The sequence below is a fragment of the Fusarium oxysporum genome, chromosome III (assembly GCF_013085055.1).
Source record: "Fusarium oxysporum Fo47 chromosome III, complete sequence".
NCBI classification, from domain to species: Eukaryota; Fungi; Ascomycota; class Sordariomycetes; order Hypocreales; family Nectriaceae; genus Fusarium; species Fusarium oxysporum.
In genome coordinates, this window is record NC_072842.1 from 4,501,817 (window position 1) to 4,517,381 (window position 15,565).

Genomic DNA, 15,565 nt, shown 5'->3' on the forward strand with positions numbered 1-15,565 from the left:
AATGATGGCGAGGTAGGGAAGAAGAAATAAATATGTCTTGGATTGTGGTGTTTGTGTGATTGAGAGTTGTCGAGTTGATCCATTTGGTACTGGGGATTTGATCAATGGTATTTATATTCGAGAATGGCAATATTAGAATTGCGAGACGTTCGCGATGTCGGTCATTGAAGGTCTACGATACAACAATCGGCATCAACCGTAAATGCTCCAAGCTAAAGGACCGAATACATGAATGATGTTAACTAAAGCCCAAATTAGCTACAACAGGCTATAAAAGGTGACAGGATAGTATCTAAAGCTTCATAAAACCACCACTATCGTATTAATTGCCGGTGTGGCCAGTACCTGCGTATTGTAGCGTTGCATCGGGGCCATTCTTCTTGGTTGTTGTGGTGAAGTCCGTGTTGGAATCGTTGTTGCAGCCACTGACGTGAGACAATTGGAACCACTTCACATGAAACGGCTTACCTGCGTTTGGCTCACTTTTATTTAATAGTATACATCAGAACAGTAAAGCCCTAAAACTTGAATTATGCACCGGTTGTAATCGCCATGCTCAATGACTTTTCTGTATAGACATGGACTATAGTTCCACAGCCATAATGCTGATGACCTAGGAAGATTTGGATTATAGGGAATTGGTACTGCTGGCAGTAGCGTAGGTCACAAGACGGCATTTACCGAGTGGCGCTCCCTTGGAGGTGATAGTACTACTTCTTGATTGGCTCTTCCTTAGAGGTTATTAGCTGCAACGTTTCTACTTGCAGCCTCCCAATCGCAACGTTGTCGACGCAGCGACGCTCTAACCCATTCATAGTAGAGGTTTCTAGCGTGGAACGAAGGTCCGAACTTCTATCTATTTATGGATGCTTACATTGACTGTAGACTGGATTTATCAATGACCTGGCGGTTCTAATGGGTAGTGGCCATAACCACGCCCCTACATGCTTTCTATCAACATCATTCTATAGTAGTTGAGATATTATACTTTCTCCCACAGCCTACCCTTACTTATGTACAGCCTCGCAGCGACATATAACGCCGTTCCGGCACCAAGCATACAGCCCGCGAAAAGTTGAAGCTTCCAATAGCTCCCGTCTGCACTTGAGATCAAAGCTCCCCCAATTGGACTGCCAGTAAGGGCAGCCACAGACATGAACGCGTACATGGTCCCAGAACGGGTGCCAATTTCTTCAAGATTCGAGATGTGCGCTACCAAGGCAGGGCTGATGGCTGTGTACGTGCCGGAACTAAATCCGAACAAGGCGGCGAAAGCGATGGCTGACTCATGGCTATGCCCTGGCAGCCACAATGCCAGCATAAAGATCGTTGAAAGAGTCGCGGCTGCTATTGACACATTGAAGCTGCCAACCTTATCTGCTATATATCCTGGCAGAATACGCCCGATTCCACTGTTGCTGTCAGCATCGTGTTGCCAGAGATCTGAAGCTCAAACCTCCGTGGATAAAACTCACCTTGATGCATTGAAGATCGAGACTAGATACCCTGCCATATTGTTTGATAGGCCGACATGTTCACCGTAGGTTACCATGAAAGTAATGGGAATAAACATTCCCATGGAGTAGAAGAAGCCCGCCAACGAGGTAAGCACAAATGAGAGCGATGTAAAAGGCTGGAGATAAGCTACGATGCCAGCCTCCTTCGGCTGAGGTGCAATTCGTGATCGGACTGTTAAATTCGTCACGACAAGCAAACCAAATAAGAGGAAAGCGCAAACACGCATCGTCCACCCAAACCCAATACGTGGTATCAAGCGATTAACCACAATAGGCAGAATCGTACCACCGAGACTAGAGCCGCTAGCAGTGATTCCCAATGCCAGAGCACGCTTTTGTCGGAACCAAGTTGTGACACAGCTGAATGACGGATACAGAACCATGGCTGCACCTAGAGGACTGCAGATCGCCTGGGACAAGATGAACTGGTAGTATTCGGACGATATCGATGCCATCATCAACCCAAATACGTGCAGCAGTGTACCGGTAAAGAGAAGGTAGTGCGGACCGAAGTTGTCAAATGCTCGCCCCACGAAAGGTCCCTGAGCAATAGCTTAAGCACACGCGACATGAAAGAACTCAGTCATGACCTACAGTAATGAACATCATAAACATCGACAAGGCTGGTATCCATGAGACATTGCTGGGTGACAAGCCTCGCAACTGATTTGCTTCGTAGTACCCTTGAAAGAGGCCAACGCCTGTCCTCATGGTTAGTTATTTGGTGTCGCAGCAAGATGGGGAAGATGCTCGTACAGTTGGTCCATCCAAAACTGACGAAAAGCCCAAAAAAGGCCCCCACGACAACGGACCATGCTTTCAACCCTCCATCTGGGAAGTCGGCACTAGGCTTGGGTTGCTCGGGGTTCGGCTCTTCACCCCTCGCCTTTTCGGTGTCTGGGTCCATCGTAGTTCTACCAATTTTCGTATTTAGAAGTCAGTTAGAAAGGGCTTGTTTGATAAAGATATAGGCGCAATTTATAGTAGGAGATGAAGATTGAGGCAAGTCGCATGAGTCACTGCAAAGCTTGCAGGGAGAATGCACCGATATCCCCGATCTATTTTAACCCCGACCCCGAGAAAAAATATTTCATGGCTAGTAACGTATAGCTTCCAGGGGTCATACGAATATCTCCGCTCCACATTAGCGCCGACCCCGTGATGGCCTCGGGCTTACTACCAATGCATCTAACTTGTTGACCAGAGACATTGGAGCGGGAGCTCCGAAGTCAGACTAATAATTGCTTGCTGCACCTCGTCCGGCATCTCGAACCTGTTCTTCAACACCACATTTCCCGATGCATAGTTGCAAACCATAAATACTCATTAGGATACTCATCCAGAGCTTGACCAACGTACTCATGCCAGTCATCAGTCCAAGCGAGGCAGCAAAACATGGCCACAAAATACTCCCAGTAAACAAGACTCCACGACGCATACTCCCAGACGATTATAACCAATGACCCATCGTCTAATATCATGATGTTCTTCCTTTGGAGGTCGCTATGTGAGAATACGGGACTATTGTCACCGTTGAAGATGGCTGGAAAAGCTCGTTGGTAGTACCGAACCTTTTGGGCTCCTCTTGGGCCAAGCTCAATGGCGTATGATCGAATAATAGCATCGACGAACTCTCTTTCGCTCTTCAATGGCCCTGTAATATCATCTTGCATGAACAAGTGTATATTTGGTGGACCACCGTGGGTTGTGCCAAAGTGCCCAGGGTGTTTCAATTGCCGAAGCTCATCGAAATATGTGCGAAGAGTACGGGCAATTGAAGCCTTGCACGTCGGTTCGATGTCGCTCCACAGGTCCATCAGTGACTTACCCGGTATATATTCCATGAGAATGCAGGTGATGGTTTTCTTGCCCTCTTTTCTTTGATAGATTGTGTAGAACCTAGGTACCGGTATCGTAGTGTGCTTTGCTACGTAGAGCATGTTATTGGCTTCGATTGGTCGGACATCTCTACCGAATTTCATGATAAATCTCTGCTGGATTTTGACAACATTGGCACCCCATTCTCTATTAGGAATGATTTCCCTGCTCTCTATGTCATTTGGAGTCAGCAGCGGTGTCGTATAGTCCTGCGACGCATCCTCGAACAGGACGTCGTACGGCAGCCCTCGGGATTCTGTCGACTCCATGTCTGTTGGCATTATTGCTTTTGGTAGGATGGTTTGGCTGATAAGTATTCTGTTCGAGAAAGTGCTAAATAAGCCGAAAGAGGGGAAAGAAAATGGCGGCACGAGTTAATAGGCATCCAACGTAACAGGACCAACACGACTAATAACCCCTGTCACAATTTTAGGCGGAGGGATTGGCATGGGCACACCAGCTTGATTTCTGGAGCAAGATTATTATCTGAATGCGATACCTCTATTCTAACACAACAAGGGGAAATTGTATTAGCCGTTGAAAACCCTGTCGGAGCTACAGACGTGCAAGCCTAAGAGCAAGTACCGCGATATCATGCGCCCTTCTCCCACTCAAGCCCATAACCATTAGTTGCCCCATACAGCTTGCACGCGGTATAAAAGTCATCACCGTTGATGACGTTGCCTGGTTTCTGGATGCATTTAACACCATCAAATGTCGCCTGATGCTCTTGTCAAATGTTTACTCCAAGATTGTAAGGGGGCTACTTACAACAGATCCCCAGCGCATGGCACAGACAGCCTTGGTCCAATCATTTCGGGGAATCCACCCTTCAGGAGTGTTCAAGCAGCAGTTGTAACTACTATGGTCCTTTGAACTTATCTGTTGTATCAGTACGAGTGTTAATACAATGAAATCGGTGGGAGTTTATGTACCCATGTGCCGCTTGGGCAAGAAAGAGGCCAAGGGCCAGTGCCTTAATAGTAACTTCCATTATTATTATCTGTATCGAAGGGGAGATAGAAAGTAAAGTGTGCTTGATAAAAGTCTGGATTGGATTTGAGAAGGAAAACAACCCCTTTTTACGTTCAGTCTTCATCCATCACTTCATCACCGCGCCTTCGATACATAAGCCAACTAGAACATGATCCGACTCTCTGATCATGTATTACAAAGGTAATAAAACAATATTCTGAAGCCAGGAAATGAATCTATCCACTCCATTCCTGGTAGCTGCGTTGCTCGAGCGTTGTCTCCACGGAATTGCCTTGCGTCAACTCCACCGACTTCACAGGAAAGAACTGACACTTCGAACTGCCGTGCTTCTGATTGTGGCTTCTCGTGGCCTATACTTTGAACAAGTATTTTATACTTTTGCCAGTATGGTAAGACTTGAGCCCAACAACACAGGATATATGGCTAGTGGATTGTCATAGAGCTATATGTTCTAACAGCACATTTTAATCAATAAACATACTAGGTTGCCGCTACATATTGTGTTAGATATATCTGTCTTTAAAATATGCCTTTACTTGCATCCTTGACTCATATCGCTATTTTCATGGCTAGTACCAGTCTTGATTCATCTCGGGTTCCATAGTATCTGTATTCCATCGCATTGATCATGGTGCCTTTATGTGACTTATGTGACTACTGGGTCTTGTCGAACCTGTCGTTCCAGCATATGACGTACCCTGTAGCTGGCGAAATCTTTGCTGTTGCCTCGCCACAATTCCGAATTTCGTCCCACTTCCCATTTCTGCAACGAGAGGTAGTATTAGTCATTCCGAGATTAATTGGACAAGAGCACTGGTTCAACAAGCTGATCCATGCAATTAAGCATCGTGGAAGTTTCCGTATGCTACCCGGTCTCATCGGAACCTTCGCGTAACTGTCGGGTAATGAAAAGTGGAGATACCTACACATGTTGGTACACGCTTTTGTGAAGAAGGGTTCATATTACAAGAGTATGTATCGACTGAACAATACGGATTGTAATTCTTATGGATAATTCTCAGTACAATGGCAGTTCCATCGACAACGAATATTCCTAAGGAGACTGTATCACATCTGGATACTGCCCCTATTCCTAAGCCAGGGGTTCTTTTGCAAGTCAGAGCAGGAAGAGTCAAGAAAGGTGCCCTAGGAGGCGAAATCACATCTGCTATCTACAAACAGCGACATGACGGACCAATATTCTGTAGCGCGACTGGTGTGCTAGGCGACGAACACGCTTCCAGCAGACACGGCGGCACAGAACGTGCAGTGCATCAGTATAACCCAGATCATTACCCAGACTGGCGAGCCGAGAACCCACCAGAGCCATATCTATACGATGTCGGAGCATACGGCGAGAATCTTGTCACTACGAACATGAATGACGACAATGTGTGTATTGGCGACACATACCAGCTCGGTAAAGACGTTGTTCTCGAAGTCAGCGAACCACGACATCCATGCTTCAAACTCAACTCCCGATTCAAATGGCCGCGAGCCCTAAAACGAACAATACGAACAGGACGAGCAGGCTGGAACATGCGAGTCTTGAAGACAGGCAATATCTGCAAAGGAGACACAATCTCTTTGCTAGATCGACCATATCCCAAGTGGTCTGTGTTGAACGTTCAGCGCGTCATCAGAGCAAGGGATGTCTCCCTGAATCTGCTGGCGGAATGCACACAGCTTCCTACGACAGATCTCTTTCTGGATATTGCAAAAGAGAGATTGAGGAGTGCTCCAAAGACATACACTCTGGTCGACGCTCGCCTCGTCGCTCAGCGTGTTAGGAAGCTCACATTTACCTTGAAAGAGCCTTTAACTCTTGTCAACCCCGCGTTCGACCCTTACGCCTTTGCCCAGATCACATTCGGACGCGAAACAAAATTCGAGCGCTCTTACTCGATTGTCGACGGCGATATCTATAAGTTTAGCCTGGGCGTGTCGCTCGATCGACAATCACGAGGAGGTTCGGCCTATCTACACAACGAGTTGAAGATCGGCGACGAGATTGCAATGTTCCCTGGGACAAACCCTTCTGCACGAGAAAACGACGATAAATGCGACCAGAGCTTGACGCGTATCCTGATCGTTGGAGGGATCGGGATAACAGCTTTCCTCCCATCGATGCGTGATTGGGAGAGCAAAGGCCTACCATACCATCTACATTACGCCGTTCGAAGTCTTGAAGAGGCCGCCTTTCTCGATCAACTTCCCAAAAACAAAATCGCTTTGTATTGTCGATCAGACGGTGAACGACTCGATATTAGAAACGTCATACCGAAGCCCAGTCTTAATGGAACATACAACGCACGCATATTCTCCTGTGGACCTTCATGCATGATGAAAGAATGTGCAAATATTGCCAATGAACTTGGGTATCCAGAACATATGCTACATTTCGAAGATTTTGGCAATGGTGGAGGTGGCGATCTGGGAGATGCCTTTGAAGTCCAAGTCGATGAGCCGGATTCCAACAGACACGAAACGATGACGGTTCCTCCAAACAAGACCCTACTAGACGTGCTCAACGACGCGGGGTTTGATATATTGTACTCGTGTAAGTCTGGGGCTTGCGGTGCTTGTAAAGTGGCAATTTGCGAGGGGAAGGTTGAGTATAAGAGCACGGCGCTGCTTGAGAAGGAAAAGGGGCGGGCGTTACAGGCTTGTGTTGATCGTGGTATTGGGAGGCTTAAGATAGAGATAGATTAGGTCATAATACACACTCCTTCGAAGAGCAGTATTTTCCAAATCAAAAGTGATCCTGCTTTGTGACACTGATTCCCATTCTGTATCCGATGTTTCCGTTTGTTATTTAATCAGGATAAAGTTGGCAGGAGGTTCGAACTATCTTAGACATAGACCATTTTGAAAGACTACAACACAGCATGTTGACGATTCATGTCACGCGCGAGACGTCCGGGATCGTAGGTGAGGACGACAAAACCAGTCTATAGGCAATTGACCAGACAGTACATATGAAGATAAAGGAGATGAATTAGTGTTTGGCGACTCTGTCTAGGCTACACGCTACATAAAAAGATTTACAAAGGCTAGCGTCTCTGCTCATCTTTTATCCGTGGTCCATCTCTTATTGTAAAGCCAGATCGTAAGCTAGAACATGACTTGGCATGTGACCCGTACAACCAGTGCGATTTTACTGCACGAAACCCGAATTGTCCGCACAGTCAAAGACCTTGGCAATTGCCCCAGTGTCAAATGCCTCTTTGATCAAAATGCCAACAGAGTAACTGGAATGTCTGGTTAGTACATCACACGGAAGGAAATAGAGAATAAGTCAGTACTTACGTGCCAGCCACAATCATATAGAAGCCAAGAATCATAATGAGCACATGCAAGGCGTACTTGACCTTCTGACCCAGCGTCCCAGTCTTGTAGCTCTTGAAGTCATACATCCACAGTAGCGCAGGAAATACCAGGCTAAATGGCGCAAAGCAAAGAGAACCGGCCAAGCCGAGAAGGTAGTTCAAGATCGGCACCGCCTCCGCCACGATGAAGGCTGCAGTTCCCAGGGCCAGGTTGATACCAAGCCAAGTGCTCCAGTGAGTAAATGTATTGGCCTGCAGGTGCTCAGAGTCTCGTAATATGCGGACAAAGGCATATTTGGCAGCGACATGTTGATAGATGCCAACGCCGAGAATAAGTCCGGGTAAAGAGACTCCGTAAGCGATCTTCTTGATGAGAGGACCGGCACTGCCAAAAGCCGGCGTTGAGATCCAAGTTCCGCACCATCTGTAAATAACAAGGCTGAAAGAGAGATACATGGCTCCGACAATGAAGCCAGCCACAAGACAAGCCTTGCGATAATCATGCGGTCTCTTCATCTCAGATATGACAGGTAAGAACATGGAAGAGCCGCAGGTACTGATGAAGATATTTGTCGCGTTGATCATACCGACAACAAAGCTCGGATACGCAATTGGTGCCCAGCCGAGCTCGAAGTCGCCCGTTTTAGGAGCTGCAGCTGGCCTGTCGACTTGCGTCACAGCGACAACGAAGATAAAAACTCCGAGGACGAATGTGATGAAGCCAAACCAGGTTAGCCAACCTAGACGGGCGAATGTGCGTATCGACGAGAAGAGCGTGATGAGGATAGCGGAGACGAGGGCGAAGACGACGGTGCATGCTCCATGATCTGATAGTGCGTTGAGACCGATAGCTGATGTGACTATGCCGCCTGCAGAGATGAGCACTTGAGCGACGATGATCTGTACACCGACAAGTTCACGACCCCAACGACCCCAGATGAGGCCCATCATATCAGCTAGTGCTAGACAGGTATAAGCGACTGTTCAATCTCGGTCGGGTCCTTGCTGCTTACTGTGACATTCGGTATGATTATGCTTGAAATCGCCAAGAACAAGAGCGGTATCTAAATGGAAAACCGTTAGTCAAGCTTCAAGGATTGATGCATGTACTTACAAACGTTGAGCGAAGTGTATCCAACGATGCATAGAGATCCTCCGACAGAGCCTAGCGCACCAAGAGCGCCAGGGATGGCAAGGATACTCATCGCGAAGTTGATCTTGAGAAACACCACAGTAGCGCGCTGCCAACTGACGGTTCTGAACTCAACTCCATCGACGTTCTCTTGAAAGACCTCCCTCGACTCTCCCTTCTCGGTATCAGAACTACCAGCCTCACCATGATGCGGTAAGATCTTCTCGTCTTTGGAGGGAGATGTATACTGGTCCATGGAAGAGATTGTTGGAGACGCCATTGTCGGAAGATGAGTGCAGCTTGGGGATGATGGGATGAAGAAGTGAATAGTGGTATTTATACCTTACTGGGCTAGGGAGTCAGTGTATGGGCTGTTGCAATGCTGGAGTAAAGCGGGGGCAGTCTTAGCTCTGTCGCTAGAGAGATAACTACAAAATGATGAATCCCAACCGATGGGATAAGCCACTGACTCGGATTGGGGGGTGAGCATAAAAGTAGCCTACAGCGAATAAGCAAGAAAAAGCACATCTCCCTGACCAATGAGCGCGCTGGAGTTATAGGTATATACTACACATTTGCATGTATACAGTTTCGAGAAACCTGAAGAGTAACTCATCTTACAGGAGCTCCGGCATCTTGATACCAGGTATGAAAGATAACCTCTATCTCCTAATCTGATACCATAATAACGGTCATTCATCATGGGGCATTGTAGTGGGCTAGACTCGCTACCGGGGTCAAGTCTGGGATGTCGGGATATCCGACCGCGAACCCGGTATCTGGTCCGTGGGAGTCGGTTAGACGACCCCAGAATCTCGCTTATATGTAACTTCACTTGAAGCTTTGGCGGATTACGGTTACCCGTGGTTACCTGATAAAGGCTTGATATATTGTATCGTTGACTCTATCTTAGTCTAAGCATATGTTCGGCTTCATCGGCTACCATTCAAGTTAGGTTCATTATTCTCTAGGATATGGCTCTCATCGGTTCAGGCGGCTTTTTATTATTTGCATACCCAGAAAAGCAGACCTTGGGCTAGTAAATGTGGCCGTTCGGGGTCTGTGCTAGTCCGGGGTTCAATGTCAAGAGTTGCATAAGGAAAGGACCGTCTGAAAGGTCGGATCCCAAAGACAGTAAATCAGGAGCTTGGTGCTAGAGACATATGAACTTGCCACCTTTGGAGTTTCCAACTTGCATGTAAGCCCTGTATTGATACACCGCCAAGTAAGACACCCATTCGAGCTTTGCGAGGAACATGTTTACGGCTCACTAGAGTAGAATGGTATGACTGAAAATTCATTTATGTATTCCAGTCACTGTCGAAACGGCCCTTGTAAGGTCCCGCCGGAATTGATGCTCTTGTCGAGGTATCCAATGGCCAGAAGCAATACCCAACACCAGTACCGTCATGAGGTCTTGTCATCTCCACAGTGTCCGCTCCCAGGGATTGTACCGCGCCAAGCAACATCCAGCCTGACATTACTGACACTCCCCAGATGGCAAGCCGAACCTTATCAAGATAAGTAAGGGCCCTTTTCTTTAGCGTACACCACGGATGCGGGGAAGACTCCACGCAATGGCATGAAAGCGTAGAGATACCGGGGAACTGGGGAACCTCCGGCAACTAAATGGAACCTCCGAAGCTAAACCCATCAAATCCAGCAATGCCGCGCTCAAGCCGGGAACACTGAGAGGCTTATAGTCTCAAGTCTGTTTTGTGTTTTGAGGTGTGACTGTTTTTCGTTGACGAAGATAAATTCCTCATAGCCTCTTTCATTGGTCCATTCAGTGGCCATGGTTAATCTCGACCCCATCAACGCCAAATTTGCGGCCGCAATCGATGCCCTGCCTGCTCCTCATCAGCTTGGGGGCCCAGACAAGGCATTTGAGAGTCTGGAGGAGTTACAGCGCCATGAACCAGCGAATGATATTGTCACACAGTCAATTGAAGTCGGGGGGAAATATGGCCCGACGTCTGTGACACTGTTTAGACCAAAGGCTCTGGTTCACAAGCCACTTCCAATGATCTTTTACACTCATGGTGGCGGCTGGGTCATGGGGAGGTAAGCATGACTCCTTGCTTCTATACTACTTATGTCAATCAAGCTGATATGCGCAAGTGCCAAATCGTTTGCCGTGTTAGTCGAGGACTTGGCTCGGCGAACTGGAGCTGCCATAGTCTTTCCGGACTACACGCTTGCACCACATAGAACGTTTCCGTTCCCATTTGAGCAGAGCTATGAAGTTCTGGAGTATATGATTCGTCATGGAAAGCAGTACAACCTTTTGGTCAAAACCATTGCTCTGGCTGGTGATAGTGTTGGAGGTCTGTTGTGTATAATAAGCCAGCTTCGACTAAGTGCTGATCCTCTGTAGGACACATGGCCATTGCCATGATGCAGATGTCGTTGCAAAGACAACTGCCCGCCACAATCGGTCAGATCGTTCTCTGGGCTCCCGTCACCGTTACACACAAGAAGTATCCCTCGTACACCACATTCAAGGACGGGCCTTTCCTACCGGAGGCGACAATGGATTGGATGATTGAGACGTTCATCCCGAACAAAAGCGACAGAGAAACAGCGCTGGGTTCTCCTCTAACACATCTCCCAGACGATGTCGTGTCAAAATTTCCTCCAACCATTATCTTTCTATCAGCGGTTGACCCCCTAGTTGACGAAGGCGTAGCCTTTGGTCAAAGATTACAGGGCCTCGGGGTTGATGCATCTGTTATAAAGGCTGAAGGACAGATGCATGCCTTCTGCCTTGTGAAGGCGTTGCGAAATGGGCCTACCGCTCAAGCGGTACTAGAATTGGCGGCTCTGAAGTTACAAAGGGTCATTTCCAGCTTCAACACGATTGACTTCTGTGAGATAATTGGTTAAGAGTCTGTAGAGAGCTATAGCTGGCTAATACAACAGTCTTATGTAGTAGCACTTAATTTACAGATCACTGAGCCTCCTGCTAGCATATCGACCTATTGTCAAGGCCTTCCTAAGTGGACGAAGTAGGCTTACAAGACAGGGTACATGCTGAGGGCTATCGAGGGTCAAGCAAGAGATACAACTTCTTGTTGATGGTCAACAAAGACAGAATACTATCCAACAAATGTTCTTAATTCGAGAATTCAACTGTTGAGGCGACTAGACGCGCTATCGTCTCCATATCGCTAAGAAACTCCGTGCGCCATCGTCGGCAGAAAATGGGCAGGACCTTTCGTCTTGGCTTCAAGCGAACTATGCGGGTAACCTACCTCGTTTGGCTGGCAAGGATTCTACCCCAGATTCGGTGAACCTTATCTGTTAACGTTAGGTCTCGGTGACACGCACGAAGTCGGTTGTGCTTAGCGTGGGATAACGCATTCCGCCATAGCCGGGTGCTCCCCGAAATGATTTGAATCCCGGTGCTTGCCGAAACACTGTATCAGCACTCCATATGTCGCGTAGTCGGAATGAAAACCCCGGTAAGCGTTCTTTTTCAGCTCTTCAATACCCTTATTCCTTGCAAAGAGAGGCTAAACTCGTCATACGGTACTACCACTCGCATTCGAATTGGTACAATTCAGTCAGCCTCACACGACACCACATCCTGTGCACACAGCCAACACCAACAATGGTCAAGTCAATGCGCTTCCGAGACTTGCAAGTCCCTACGCCAGGCTTTGGTGCTATGGGCATCAGCTTCGCACTGGGCAATGACCTCAGTTACGATGAGGCTGAGCCCGTGTTGCTGGAAGCATTGGAACAGGGGTGTACATTCTGGGATACTGCTGTACGTATCGTTGACTCTCTTGAACAATGACAGCTAACCATTCGGCTCAAGGTTTCTTACGGTCCTGGAAAGAATGAGAAGATCCTCGGTGACTTTATCAGAAAGCACAAGTGTCGCGATAAACTTTTCAGTACGTTTTTTCTTTTCCGGGGCTGTTTTTGGCTAACCTTTGTAATAGTTGCATCAAAGTGCGGTATTGCTGCTTTTGAAGACGGATCAGTGACCAACTCGGCTGAGCATATCACGACATATATAGAGGGAACAATCGAAAGACTAGGGTTTACTCCAGACTTATACTATATCCACCGCATGGATCCGAGTCAGCAACCCTCCCCGAGGTCAACTAGCCGAGTACATGCTGACAGAAGCCCTCAGATATACCACTTGAAGAATCCATCCCTGCTCTCGATTCCCTCCGTAAACAAGGCAAAACAAAGTACATCGGTTTATCTGAATGCTCTGCTGAGACGCTGCGAAATGCAAACTCAAGTGAGCATCCGATTTAATCTATAGAAACACCAAGGCTGACTCAACAAGTCGCCAGAATCGACGCCGTCCAGGCAGAATATTCCGCTTTCGAAACGATTCACGAGACCGACGGTCTGATCGACACAGCCCGTGAGCTCGACATCGAATTTATAGCCTATGGCCCCCTCGGCCACGGATGGCTCGTAGAGAACTTCCCCTACCAAACGCCCGAAGACTTTGCCCCCGAAGATTACAGACGCCAGAGTCAGTCTTGCCACTCCCCATGCACCAATATCTGCTCACAGATTCTACAGTTCCTAAATGGCAAGGCGAGAACTTTTATGCCAACAAGAGAATCGCCGATGGTTTCCGCGAGCTCGCCAAGCGTAAGAAGTGTACATTGCCCCAGGTTGCTCTTGCGTGGGTCGCAGCGCAGGGCATGATTTCAATCCCGGGCACGACGAAGCCGGAGCGTTTGGTAGAGAACTTTGCGTCGAGGGATATACAGCTTACGGAGGAGGAGATCAGGGATATGAGGAAGTTGGTTGATGCTTTGAAACCGCAGGGGGATAGGTATAATGAGGTCGCCATGAGGAACATTGGTAAATAAACAACAGGTCGGCGTGCATAGGTTATTATGTTATATTTGTTTATTAGGCTTGCCTTGACGACTCAAGTCCTATGCGGTACTTCTCTCATGAGCCGTCATTCATATGTCATGAGATTGAACAGCCCTTCGCACTACAGTAATGCATTCAATCCAACATATGCTCTTTTATATTGGAGAGAGGTATCAATCCAAGTTATCTGATTATCATAGTAGTAGATTGTGGAGCTCCGCTTTCTTCTCCTCCCCCTTATACTCAAGATGCACAATCGACACTTTCTGAGAACCAGCCTCTGTCGACTCGTGAATCTCATGAAACCCCGTAATCTGCGCTGGCTGTCCTTTAGTATCCATCTCCTCCATTGGCGTAAACTCTCCACAGAATCCCCACCGAGTCGCCTCCTTCCAACCTCTCACCATCCAGTCATTAGCCTTCTTTGGATACAACTCTACCGTCTCACCCAGGGTCATATCATGAGCCATGACAGGAAAGATATTATCGTAGGCATCTGCCTCGATCAGCTTGTCAATACTCTTCTTTGCCTCCACCGCTTCTAGGTGCCATCCTGGCTCTGTTGTTGGGTCAAAGAATGGTCTCTCTGGGTCCTTCCAAGGGTGGATGTTGAGAAAGAGCCTTCCGGGGCAAGCGGAGAGATTTCGGCCGAGAGGGTTTGGAGAGATCATCGTGGGTAGGGGAGTATACGGCGATGGTCTGAACTCGCCACAGTGATGAGCGATGTCACCGCCCAGAAGCATGAAAGAAGGGGGATCGGTAGTTGTGCGAGCTAGAGCAGACATATGCCCGACTGCGTGGCCTGGTGAGCTCAAGAGGTAAAAGCTTCCATCGCCGTAGAAGTCATAAGCCTCAAATTTGCCGATTTTCAGACCCCTTTCTCCTTTGAAGTCGATCTCTATCAACTCACGACCCTCCCACGCTGTTTCATTGACATGCGAGTCTCTCAGAGTGGGGTAACCTGGTATCATATTCTTCTTGAACCCTGGACCAACAATAAGATCCGTTCTCATTGGAAAGGTTTGTGGATCACCAGCATGATCAAAATGCCAATGTGACCAAATAATAGCCCCAACGTCATCGAGACTCTGTCCATTCTCGCGTAGGATTGAGGCGACGTCTGTTTGCACCTCGATTTTGCATCCACTTGATTTGATACCGGCGACAAAAGTCTCTGGGAGATTCTCCCAGTCCTTTCGCACGCCGAGGTCAAATACCATAGTATCATATTTCGTGTTGGAGCCAGGGTGCTTGATGAGGAAGGAGTATGATCCGACGTTGATTGTGTCGAACCCAGGTACGAGAGGTTCCACAAAGGTTGAGGCGGGGAACCCGCTCATGAAGCTCGTTGTGTCTATGATGTAGACTTCAACGGTGTTTGGCGAGTCGGCGATATCGACTGGTGGGGGCAATCGACAGGGAGTCATGTTTGCGTTTCAGCAGCAACTGAATCTCTATGTCGTTCCGTAATTTCTCTATGAAGTAGCAATTAATCTGAGTGTTGAGACTATATTGGGTCTTGCTATCCTGCATTGATCTGTTACTTATTCAGGTGGCCGAGTCTATGGGTTATCCGGGTAAGAAGCCGAAGTCGGCACACTTATCTTTACCATGACAAGGCCTTGCTAGCGTTGGTTCCCAGTGATCGGTCAACTATTTGCGGGGTAAAGAAGCTAGCTTAGTAGGTTTCCCTTCATCATCTTAGTCGGTAGTTCAGAAGGTCTGCATCGGGTTCACTGGCCCGATGTTGAAGCTCTGGCATCTCTTAGTTAGATGCGGGGAAGTAACGGACAGGCCGGATAATGTGGCCTATATGATTCATCTTATCAGCTGGCGATAGCAACGACACTGAA

At 47.8% G+C, this 15,565-nt stretch overlaps 6 protein-coding genes across 6 annotated transcripts; 2 read left to right on the top strand and 4 right to left on the bottom strand.

Moving 5' to 3' along the window:
• Positions 1 to 530: 530 nt before the first annotated feature.
• FOBCDRAFT_179525 (major facilitator superfamily domain-containing protein) lies at positions 531 to 2,555 on the bottom strand (the record flags this gene model as incomplete). The annotated part of the gene is made up of 6 exons (XM_054703964.2): positions 2,274 to 2,555; positions 2,112 to 2,218; positions 1,476 to 2,059; positions 1,012 to 1,412; positions 875 to 940; positions 531 to 583 (listed from the first exon to the last, which is right to left on the bottom strand). Exons 1-6 carry the CDS (start codon positions 2,422 to 2,424, stop codon positions 531 to 533), a joined length of 1,362 nt encoding a protein of 453 aa, XP_054559939.2. The 5' UTR covers positions 2,425 to 2,555.
• A 242-nt stretch (positions 2,556 to 2,797) lies between these two features.
• On the bottom strand, positions 2,798 to 3,676 carry FOBCDRAFT_199282 (kinase-like domain-containing protein; the record flags this gene model as incomplete). Its single annotated transcript, XM_054703965.1, has 1 exon — positions 2,798 to 3,676. The coding sequence occupies one exon, from the start codon at positions 3,674 to 3,676 to the stop codon at positions 2,798 to 2,800; it is 879 nt and encodes a 292-aa protein (XP_054559940.1).
• A 1,741-nt stretch (positions 3,677 to 5,417) lies between these two features.
• FOBCDRAFT_238303 (pyruvate kinase-like protein) lies at positions 5,418 to 7,103 on the top strand (the record flags this gene model as incomplete). The annotated part of the gene is made up of 2 exons (XM_059610192.1): positions 5,418 to 6,951; positions 6,982 to 7,103. The coding sequence occupies 2 exons, from the start codon at positions 5,418 to 5,420 to the stop codon at positions 7,101 to 7,103; spliced, it is 1,656 nt and encodes a 551-aa protein (XP_059464541.1).
• A 445-nt stretch (positions 7,104 to 7,548) lies between these two features.
• On the bottom strand, positions 7,549 to 9,132 carry FOBCDRAFT_238304 (transmembrane amino acid transporter protein-domain-containing protein; the record flags this gene model as incomplete). Its single annotated transcript, XM_054703967.1, has 4 exons — positions 7,549 to 7,642; positions 7,701 to 8,682; positions 8,734 to 8,784; positions 8,835 to 9,132. 4 exons carry the CDS (start codon positions 9,130 to 9,132, stop codon positions 7,549 to 7,551), a joined length of 1,425 nt encoding a protein of 474 aa, XP_054559942.1.
• A 1,515-nt stretch (positions 9,133 to 10,647) lies between these two features.
• FOBCDRAFT_130771 (NADP-dependent oxidoreductase domain-containing protein) lies at positions 10,648 to 13,702 on the top strand (the record flags this gene model as incomplete). The annotated part of the gene is made up of 10 exons (XM_059607874.1): positions 10,648 to 10,916; positions 11,064 to 11,179; positions 11,230 to 11,690; positions 11,788 to 11,860; positions 12,300 to 12,316; positions 12,454 to 12,624; positions 12,658 to 12,754; positions 12,803 to 12,962; positions 13,169 to 13,356; positions 13,407 to 13,702. 10 exons carry the CDS (start codon positions 10,648 to 10,650, stop codon positions 13,700 to 13,702), a joined length of 1,848 nt encoding a protein of 615 aa, XP_059466997.1.
• Positions 13,703 to 13,906: 204 nt separating this feature from the next.
• Positions 13,907 to 15,139, bottom strand: FOBCDRAFT_129190 (uncharacterized protein; the record flags this gene model as incomplete). The annotated part of the gene is made up of 1 exon (XM_054703970.1): positions 13,907 to 15,139. One exon carries the CDS (start codon positions 15,137 to 15,139, stop codon positions 13,907 to 13,909), a length of 1,233 nt encoding a protein of 410 aa, XP_054559945.1.
• Positions 15,140 to 15,565: the final 426 nt, after the last annotated feature.